Below are 10,855 nucleotides of genomic sequence, written 5' to 3' on the forward strand. Positions count from 1 at the left end.
TTATTATTGAGTGTTATTGTCAATCAATATGTTGTTTAAAACCCTTCAGAGATAAATTATATTAGTGGCACTCAAGTAAGTCATTCTAGAGTAAGCAGCCGCAGTAAGAAAAGCCGTAAGAAAGCTCACTAACCAGACCTGTTTAGTAATTTTACAGTAAAGACCATAAACTGCTTAAACGTACTGTGTGATTTCACTAAACAATTGTTTAGATTAAAAGAATGGCATGCAAAAAGAATTAGGTGGACAATATTCCCACAAGAGCTTCCAGATCCGATAACATACAGCGTTAGAAAAACAAACCAAAGCAAGCGACATATAACCACAAACAGACAACAAGATGAGGGGGAAGGGGGCAAAACAAAGAGAGGATGAAAACCTTGCCGAACAGTACCGTGACACTTATGCCCAGGCTGCTGTCTTTTTTAGACAGCTCAACATCAAATAGTTCTCCTGGACTGAGACTATTGACCCCTGGGGCATTACCATTAACATTTTCCATGATGTATTCCTGCAAACAGAGAACAGGGTATTAAGTTGAATTACCACAAGCTGAAACATGCAGAGAGAAAAAGGGATCAAGGGAGAGTGAGGAGGGTGATCAAGGTATTGCTGAAAAGTAAATGAGTGGATATTTCATTCAAGGAATGACGTGCAGTGTACAGGTAACAAACTGCTTTGCATTGACATTGTAAATGTAATGATAGGCAAAAGTTATATACAACAGCCAGTTAGTCATTTCAAGCATCTGAAAGGTAATGTGTAATGCTTGTTTGTGGAAGAAACATTGTTATCCTGTTCCATTAATACAAGTTGGTTTATATTTGCTCCACGAGGATAAAAAAACAAAAAAAAATAAAAAACACCTTTGTGAGTTTTGATTTATAGATCTGCTGTGTAGACAGTAATGACTAAAAAAACAATCCATTCACACCAATGCATTCATTAACAAAAGCTGCACCTTTTTGACTTTGAGTTTCTCTTGACTACTGGAATACGTCTCCTCATCCATGTCTGAATCCCCCCAGTCAGAGTGCTCTGACACTTTGGGAGCTTCTGACACTTTAGCTTTTCTAGTTTTGGGTGGCAGAGCCGGTGGCGCAGGGTCCAAACCCACGTTAGGTTCTGCTCTGTGACGTTGGGCACTGGTTGCAGATGTGACAGCCGCTGTGGCCGCAGCTGTAGCTCTTTCTAGGCAATGCTGGACTCCATTAGCAGGGGGTGCGCTGACCTTAGCACCACTGCTTGTCCTGGAGTCCTGAGAACTGAGACTGGTGTGCTGGTGGACTGGGGAGGAGGTGGATGACGGTGTGCCAGCGCTGTGCAGGGGAGGGCTCGGGGTTCCTGTTCCCACCTGCTCCTCGGATGAGGTATCAAAGTCTAGTTCTCGTCTCTGGCTAGAGTTAAGTGCCTTCAATGCAGACTTGGCTTGGTAGGGAACACTGCCTGAAGAAGATTCTGTTAAAAAAGGAAGACAAAAACAGTGATTTGAGTCTGCAAGTCAATCAAACAAGTTAAACTGCAAATGAGAGACTGTTCCTCTATAATAATTTAAAAATACAAATTGTATCAGATTGTATCTATCACACTTGACTAGTGGATGTTTGAAACACAATTTTGTTTTTATGTGGTGCATAAAAATCACACACACCCCCCCCTACTTTTACCTTTGTAGAGCCTCTCTTTGGGTTGTAACACCACCAGAGTAACATCATCAGGAGCATTTTGGAGGATGTCAATCGTGGTGGCATGAGAGAGCCCTTCTAGGCTCACATCATTCACTGAGATCAGCCGGTCACCTGCAGAAATATTTACAACTGTTACACATATGCTAGCACTGCTAATTATTATCCCAGTCAAAAACAGAAAATAACATCATAATCTACTCATATACAAGGAAGATGGAAGCAAAACACTGGCCTACCAGGTTTTAGGCAGCCGTTGACATCAGCAGGACCCCCAGGAGTGATGGAGCTAATGATTGTGCCAGGGTCCATACAGCCAGAGTTCTCTGCTCCAACAACCTGGAACCCTACACACACACACACACACACACACACACACACACACACACACACACACACACACCCCTTGGTAATACTTGTCAAATATGACAGCGGAGAAGTGGCAGCAGAGACCTTTTAAAATGAAGTAGTTGTGTATTTCAGGAAAATTAATTTCCACCCTTACCCAGGCCATATTTCACATCTTTCTTCAGGTTTACCGTTGAGATTTCTCTCTCTGGAGATGGTAAGGCAATGAGCTTTTTCTTGAGTGAATCTGTGCAGCACAAAGACACATGGAATTTGTTATATTTACTGGAATTTACTGTAAATACATTGGCTCTGTCATTTCTGACTGATATCATAGTGTCAATTTGGTAAATTAATTTCACAGGGGATGTAAAGGAGGCCACTCTGAGGAGATTAGTATATACACACTGTAACTATTAATCAGCTCAGAGGCATAAAGTGTTGCTGAAGGTCCCCTACTTTTCCACTGTTGGCTAATGGGCCTAAAAAGACGGGTTAAGCTAGGATGAAAGGGAAGGTCATGAGTTCAGTGCCAAGCATGAGGCTATTAAGTAGTGGGATTGGGGCCAGTTCCACAGGGAGGCAGCACTGAGAGGACAGAGACTCAAATCTGCATTATATAATTGTGATTTAGTACACAGACTTTTTTTGGTTTGTGTATCCGTACTTGGCTGTGCCACGATCAGCATATGGTTCAACAGATTGAAAAGGGGGATTAAGAATGTTTCAAAATAAGTGGTGGTGTAGAGCAGTAGGATATTTCATGCCTTCTGACATTATACTGTAAATGAAGCATGGGAAATCCAGAGTCTATGTATCTGGGAGAACAAAAGGTATACATTTCAATACATACCGTTGACAGAGGCTGGGGTAGAAGGTGGTCCAGAGGAACTGTGCATACTGACACCTGGGAACAGAAACACAAGAGATCAGCAAGCCTGTGCTGGTTTTGTACATTATACAGAGCAACAAAAACTTATTGTTTACCTCTCTGCCCATTTATATGCAACAAAGGAAATATTCATATTAACATGTTATGTCATCAATTAATAATTAAGACCCGCAGAAGCCTCCTGCATGATTAGGGCATTTTATGTGACTATTAGCATATTATGTGAAGTAAACAAAATAAACTTAGACACCGCTGCTGGGAAGAATTAAATTACTAAATAGAATATCTGGTTATTCTGTTGTTGCTAAATACAGGCCGAAAAAAGAGACTGGTTTGTGTCAGACTGCTCCTGTAATTGAATGAGGACTCAAAATAAGTTGAATCACATATGTTGCCTTTGTGCTGGAACAGGCAAACTGAAGCAGTATTATCTTGTAAAAATAGATTTAATAGGTACATTTTGTGGTTTATAATTTACATGATGAGCATTTTAATACCATTATTTTATGTTCCCTACGAGGGAACTCAGCTGCTGCACAGCAGGTATCGCGATACCAAAATGCAAAGTATTATATGTAAAATGTGCTACTTGGTGTGACTTACTGTGGCGTTGTCACAGTGTAACCAGACTTCAAATTATACTCTGCAATTATCTTGTTTAGATCTTTCTGCTTTCTTACAGAATATACCATGTTCCTAATGAATACTTGCTTTACCGATGACATAAGAACACTGTTTATCTTATAATGGCCTAAAAACTTCTTTGGAATTCTTATATTATCTCATAGAAGAGAGCTGGAAACTGCACAGAACTACTATCTTAACTGCTGGTGAAATATAGGAACTCTTCTGATTAACTATCCTAGAGTCTCGGCCACAACTACGATTAAATTGATTGGCATGAGCACAAATGTACATTTCCGTGGGAACTATCCTTCACCAGAGAGCCATATATATTATCCTTCCATCCACCATCCTTACCTACTACATATGCTTGGCCAGTATCCTCTGTGGAAGAAGAGTCAGATTCTTTTTTGGACCTGCTGAGATTCCACGCTGGGTTGCTGTAGGATGCTGTGCCAAAAGATCTGTAAAGAAGCGAGAGTAAGTGGTAGAAGATTTTGCCTGAGGAGGCAACGTATTGTACGTTTTTGTTTTGCATACAGAATCCTATTAAACTTAAAATCACATGTTGTCTGTAAAGCTGACACGAGAGGGAGCAACTGGCAACTTTGTTACTAATTTAAAATAAAACACACACTGGTAGGCACAATCCAATGAAAAACACGGATGCATCCCCCCCCCGCCCCCCAGAGATTTAATTAGATGCATGGGGTTGAGTTCTCTGTCTCTGTGGTGTTAAGCAGAGCAATAGTCCCAGTAACAAGTCCTCACTTAGTAACCTTAGCCTGTCCTGAGGTGAGCCTGGATCTCGAAGATTTTACACAGGCCAACTAATAAACAAAAGATCCCATTCTCCTCACTGTGCATGAAATAAGATTTTAAAGACAAATTAAAATGTGTTTCCTTGATAGATGGTAAAGTAATAAAAAAAAAAGTCAGCATTTACAACATTCACTATGATTTTGTTACTACTCTCTCTCACACTGGTGTATTCAGGTTTTTGCTTAACATTTCACTTCTGTCAACTCACTTGTCCTGTTGGTGCGAGAGGGAATCTGTGTCTGAGCTGGCTCGCTGGTGTTGCTGGAAACGTGGAGACACTTGGTTGGGTTGTACCTGACTCAGTCCGCTGTGCGACTGGCCACGATGAGACTCCGCCACCCGGTGCTCTGGAGACTCTGGCATCTGTCCGAGGTTGTGGTGGGAGCGGCTCATTACCCGCGGATTGGAAAAGACTGTGGAGGCCACTGGATTGAAACCTGGAAAGTGAAGCTCATCTTGGACCAATATTGGGCCAGATGGTGCCTTGTGGAGGGCCAGCTCCGAGTAGGAGATCCTCTTCAGGTGGTCTGGGTTGGAGCGCGTCGATAAGCTGGGGGCGAGGCTGCCTGAGCTCAGTGTCCTCCCAACTGTGCTTCCACTCCGAGCATCAAGGGAATATTGCAAACTGCTCAAGGGGCAGTTCTCTGATTACCAGAAAGGACAAGTAAAACAGAAGTTACTGGTTAGTTAATAATAACAATAATAATATCTAATGACATTTTTGTTAGTTATTATATACAAAGAATTATAAAAAATTAGAGGAAAAATAAAAAACAGGTAAATCCCAAAACGTGTTGATCTGTGTCATTAACTTAGCAGTCCAGAGTAATTATTGTCTACACAGAGAAAGCAGGTACAGTCCTCTGCACCGTTACATAGCTAATGGTCTGGTCAGTCTTCTTGGCAGTTGACTTATAAACCTAGTTGTGACTTTATGTTAACAAACCGGTGGGAGTAGGAGGTGTGATAAAAGACAAAGCTGTTCTGTTGTTCAGCTAAGTGAAACTAATCAAACCAAGCAAGGAACCATGAAAAAGATGAATCAACAGTCAAAGATCGCCCACACACACAGACAGTTTAGACAATGGACATGATGATTGACATAGAATGGCAAAGATTATATGCATTTCTGCTGAAAGCAATGAAGCTTATAATAACTACTTGTATGTGAATTCACAGAAACAAACTGACATTCTAGGAGATGGAAATGAGTGGGCCTCAGCTATCATCTGGAGGGGAAACGTGGGATGGCTGACACATGCAGCTGCGGCTGGAAACAGTGTAGTTTAGTGTTGACATTATCTAGAGGTTTTCTTTTTTCTGGACACTGTGATATCTCACTTTTCTGCCTACAGTGCAAAACAAAACTTTCTGACATGTTAACCTTCCTCTCAGTATTAATATGTAACACTTCTCTCCTACCTAGTTCTTGAAGCTCCTGGTTGTTTTGGCGGGCCTTCGTCTGCAGGTGGAACTTGTGCTGATCAGAGCAGAGCTGTAGCAGATACTGACAGGTCTTGTTGCTGTCTGTCTGAAACAGGTGCTTAATCCCATCTGATGTGTTCTGGAGGCAAATCTTCTTTTTCTTCAGGGTGACAAGTTAAAGATTTAAGTTGAAATTATGACAATTGGGCTAGGTTAGAGTCATTACATTTCATTCCCTATAGTGTGGCAGTTTTATTTCTGATAATTAAGACAAGTACATACTATAAAGGAAATCTTTTTCGTCTCCCTCCAGGGGAACCTTAGCACCGGGGTACGATTTCCATTAAGCACCTCAAAGATGAGCACGCCCTTGGAGTAGACACCTAGCATGATGCCCGTCTGGGATCGCTTCTCAGGAAGCACCCGATGGAAATGTACACCATACTCCGTCAGCCTCTGGCTCACCTTTAAGACAATCAATATAGAGTGAGAGAGACTTAAATTGTCAGAAAAACAGAACTGAGATAGAGGGAAAGGATGTGAATTTGTTTCTCATGCAGAGAAGAGGTCATTCATCGGGTCACTGATCCAAAGAGTACATTCATACAATATGATACTATTATTTAATTTGGTTTAGAGTTGCTTTAGTAGACTGTGGACAAATTAAAATGCAGTGGCAAGACAACTACTTTTGTTTGCAATTGACACTGTAGTCTTTGGTTTGCGGTTAAACATGACTTCTTCTTCTGCCAAAGTCAACTATTCGGCACTTTGTCCTGGGTTATCTGACATTTTGTGCAAACAAAATGTTAACTGGGTTTGCCCCAAACTAAACACTTATGTAGCAGTAACTAAAAATATGTTGGTCCATCTTTCAGAAACAACTCTGGTCTTGCAGACCTTGAGAAACTCAAACTCCGCCTCAGAGTCCGATGCTCCATAGTAGTTGCTGTGAAGTTTCGGCAGCTCCTCCTTGATGGTCGTCTGGTCTACCTTTTCCAGGACAGACACCGGGAGGTAGTGCTCCAGACGGAAATAGGTCTTCCCGTGGAGCTGAGGCGCAGAGATTTACAGGAATTATTTTTGATGTCATTTCATCAAGTTTAAATTTAATAAGAGCAATGTTCAAATTCATTCATGTCCGTTTCTATAATGTTTTACATAAGAAGTCTTTACCTCACAATCTACTTCAAATATACATTCTTTTATAAAAAATATAAAACTAACATGATTACACAATTTCGCATAAACCACTATTTTAAGTGTTACTAGCTGACTAGATGTACCAACCTCAGGTTGGTAGTCACTGAATTCAGCCTGCAGTGCCAGTGAAGCAAACAGCATGGCATTTTCTGTGTCACAGCGCATCCTCTCCTCCAAGATGTCCTTTCTCAGCTGTAAGTAGTACTGATGTTTGGTCATTGCATGCCTGTTACACACAGAAAAATACAGACATTGTTGATTATCTTAAGAGCTATATGCCAAGTCATTTTAAGTTCACACTTACCAAAAAAAAAAACTTACTGTATGAGGTTGACGTCATCAAGAAAGAATTTGATGCGTAAGAAAAGATTAAAAGGCACATCAGATTTCCTCTTCTTGGGATCCTCCTTCCATCCCTCTGGGGCCACTTTTGACAGTTTGGCATCAGGATCAACGAAGAAAAACTCACTATCTGTGTGTGTGATAATTTAGGAGGAGGGGGTAGGTGAGAGGTGTCCAAGTGAGAATTATGTCTGAGTGCTACAGAAACACTTTTACTATTTCATTCTCTTAAGTTACATGGATAGGCCATTAAACCCTAGCCTAGAAATCTAGACACACCCTAGCAACAGCAAATGTAGTTTGCAGCTAGGGTCAGTCTAAATTTCCGTTGGCTTGCGCACTGGAAAAATCAAATCCTGGTCAGGCTAATCACATCGTGTATAGAGTCGGTGGGCAGACTTAACATAAGGACAGCACAGTTGCAATGGTTCTGCACGACTCTGGAAGACTTAGAGTTAAGCACTGAATACATTCTTAAAAAAAAGGATGATGTATTCAGAGTTTTGCCGACTGGATATGGCAAAAGTTTAATCCATCAACCAGCGTTGCTCTGGTTGGTTGTAGCGCTATTCTATTGCGTGCAGAGGGAATTTGAAAGACAACCGTTTATCCTGCCCCTCGGATTGAGCCCTGCCTATGTTGAGTTCCCAGACCCAACACCTTGATATGGGTCTGGCTTGTAAGGCTAATTAACCCCTACATCTCAGTTTGAAATGTTGCAATTTAGGAGGGAAAACTTTTCTCCAGAATACATTTTTTGCCAATTCAATGGTGAACACTGGATTCCTGGAATGTATTCTAATGGAAAAAAATAAATGTTTTTAAGGTCAACATGGATCAGCGATGAAGCTAACAAATAACTAGGGTAAGGTAAATCTACAACCACAAGTGCACACAATATAGAAAACTGATCCCCTACATATACCCTACAAGCACATGCATATATGTAACTCAAACCACACACATACACAGGAGCAACATTCAGTACCTCTGAGGTAGGCTAGGCTGAAGAGATGGTGCTCCACAAGCCCGATGTGGGCAACCACCATGTCAAGAACGTCTTTACAAACTGCCTTGATGTCACAGCTCAGCTCAAGCTTTTGGCCACTCAGCAGCACCACACCAACCTTCCTCTGCACTTCCTCCAACTTACCACGTTTCTTTTGGGCAGAAAGAAAAAAGGAAGAAGTAGTGGATTACAAATGAGAACCTAAAGCAGTTGTTCAGTTCTGTAGCACCACAATGGATACATTGGCTCAAAAGTGGCACTATAGTTACATCCTCACCATTATTGAAGAGGGAACAGATAAAGCAACACAGGGCTCACTCGCCATCTTCACAAACTCAGGCCCGTGGAAGTTCTGCCATTAAGTAAAGAAAGAAAGCAATGGTCATAAAAAGAACATTTATTTTACCAAAACGTTATGGGATTATTTTCAACCTGGGACTTCTTTAATAATCTTTTTTGGTATAATGTGTTAAACATGTAATCAATTGTTGTAAGTGATGAAGAAACAATACAAACACACTGTGATACACACGTATGACAAAACCTCCTTTCTTCACCGAAACACTCACGCTGCAGGTTCAAACCTGTTTTAGTAGCTGCTGTAATCATGAATTTCACAGCTCATGTGATGCTCTTTTATTATTGCACACCAACTTCCTTGTTGCTTTTTGGCTGAATTAATTTCTCACAGGAAGTGAAAGCGCAAAATTTGTTTGCTTCAGCTTGTTGTTTTCCTAACTGGAAACCCCCCCAGTCCAAACCACTTTAATTTAAAATCTATTATAAAACACTAATACAGCAAATATATCTTGCCTTTACTAGTATAATTAACCTATTAGGGATATAATTGATACGGATAATGCGAACATCAGCAGATTTGTTGCTATGTTTACCACTTGTGTTAACACATTTTGTAATAAGAGGTGGTATTAATCTAACGTACCCAAAAAAATCCCACATGTACCACAATCACATACATTTGAAATTACTTCAGAGAGGCTGACATGAATTATGTTTTCCAGTCAGCAATTTGTATTTGCAGATCATCCAGTGAGCACAGCATCAACAGACTAGTTGCCAATCTGCTCATGTGATTTAAAATTGTACATCCATCATCAAATCTGCAATATAAAACAGGTTTCAAGCAATGGATAGTTAGACCTTGGATGGAGGAAGTTCCCATTGCAGCATGCATGCTGTTCTTTTAACTACTTTTAGGAGCTGGCTGTGCGTGTTTATATGTAGTCTATAGCTCAATAGTGACACTGAAAGCTTTGTTTTAAAAAAAAAAAAAGAAAATAAGCACATCAGGTAGTATGTTAAGCCATGAAGGACAAAAACCTTGGGTTTGCGAAGTGGCACAGAAGAGGTGTGAAGGGGGTCTCGAAGGTCAAGCATGGAAGTTCGAGTTAGGGCAAGGGGGTCGTCTGTGGGGTAGAGGTTGGCCCTGGACAGCCTGCTGGCCAGGTGGGCCTGGAGCCGCTGCACCTCCTCCTCCTGCCTCTGCAGGAGCAGCTCTGCTCCGACCAGACCTTCATCGGCTGCCCCCTCATACAGCCTACAGGGAGAAGAAAAGAGGAGTATTGCTGTCAGACCAGTCTCATATTGTTGAAAAGCTAACTGGAAACGACAAGAAAGCGATATTTTAAATGCAAAATTTCACAGAACTCTCCAGGTTTTTCTACAAAGCCCATCTACGGCTCCGTAAACCATGACCTGATTATGTGCCAGTCAGAGTAATGTGAGTGAAATTCAACAGATGACAGTCGGTTATACGTCGGTCTGAAGGTTAACTAGTATACCAGTAAACGCAACATTTTGTCCCGTCTGTGTTGTTTTTCAGACAACAGCAGTGACCAGTGCTAGTTATTGTCTGTTAACTCACATGGCTCTAGGGCACGAGTAATATTTTTCCTACGTCGCACAGGTGCACCTAATGTCCTCGCATCCGCTGCCTCTCCACCAAAAAAACCATGTTGTTATATAGATATGGTTTAATTTTGCGTTACATGACCCATTTCTTCTGTAAAGCCGTGCCTGTGTTGGATCTCTCCTCTACTCTCTATTATTCGACCCATGCTGGACATTCATGAGACAGCTGTCACTCTGTGAGTAGCGTCCATCGCACTCCCTCTCTCTCTAGCTCTTTGAATTAGTTATTGTTGAAAATAAGTGAAGGCGCTTTGGCTACATTAAAAAAATATCTTACGCTTTTCATTTCATTTACATGTGTTGCAGCTGTCTGTCTATACAACATACAACTTCAACATAGGAAGAATGTAGCCTAATATAGAGGTGAAAGCAGTTATAAATAGTATATGTGACAATAAAATATGTTTTGGTTAAAAATCAACAAAGAATCGTGATAATTAATCGTGATCACAACATTGATCAAAAGAATCGTGACAATCATTTTGGTCATAATCGTGCAGCCCTACTTGCGACATTTGTATTTTATCTACTGACCCACTTTGTTTGCTTTCTCAATAAAATACATTACAATAT

At 41.0% G+C, this 10,855-nt stretch overlaps 1 protein-coding gene across 4 annotated transcripts in view; it reads right to left on the reverse strand.

The window, feature by feature from the left end:
• The window catches only part of ptpn13 (protein tyrosine phosphatase non-receptor type 13), a 44,835-nt gene that overhangs the window by 10,657 nt on the left and 23,323 nt on the right, over positions 1-10,855 (reverse strand). For 2 of the 4 annotated variants that reach the window (XM_032539300.1, XM_032539297.1), the window contains exons 10-25: positions 9,692-9,908; positions 8,628-8,702; positions 8,330-8,501; positions 7,321-7,471; positions 7,087-7,225; positions 6,697-6,849; positions 6,079-6,261; positions 5,794-5,956; positions 4,580-5,015; positions 3,907-4,013; positions 2,887-2,940; positions 2,191-2,280; positions 1,925-2,032; positions 1,668-1,799; positions 962-1,458; positions 380-511 (exon numbers count right to left, since the gene is read on the reverse strand). In XM_032539300.1, the coding sequence (XP_032395191.1) occupies positions 380-511; positions 962-1,458; positions 1,668-1,799; positions 1,925-2,032; positions 2,191-2,280; positions 2,887-2,940; positions 3,907-4,013; positions 4,580-5,015; positions 5,794-5,956; positions 6,079-6,261; positions 6,697-6,849; positions 7,087-7,225; positions 7,321-7,471; positions 8,330-8,501; positions 8,628-8,702; positions 9,692-9,908 (2,809 nt within the window). The remainder of the gene's footprint in view (positions 1-379; positions 512-961; positions 1,459-1,667; positions 1,800-1,924; positions 2,033-2,190; positions 2,281-2,886; positions 2,941-3,906; positions 4,014-4,579; positions 5,016-5,793; positions 5,957-6,078; positions 6,262-6,696; positions 6,850-7,086; positions 7,226-7,320; positions 7,472-8,329; positions 8,502-8,627; positions 8,703-9,691; positions 9,909-10,855) is intronic. The other 2 variants (XM_032539301.1, XM_032539302.1) reach the window with 2 other exon arrangements.

Source organism: Etheostoma spectabile, chromosome 16 (genome assembly GCF_008692095.1).
Source record: "Etheostoma spectabile isolate EspeVRDwgs_2016 chromosome 16, UIUC_Espe_1.0, whole genome shotgun sequence".
Lineage (NCBI taxonomy): Eukaryota > Metazoa > Chordata > Actinopteri > Perciformes > Percidae > Etheostoma > Etheostoma spectabile.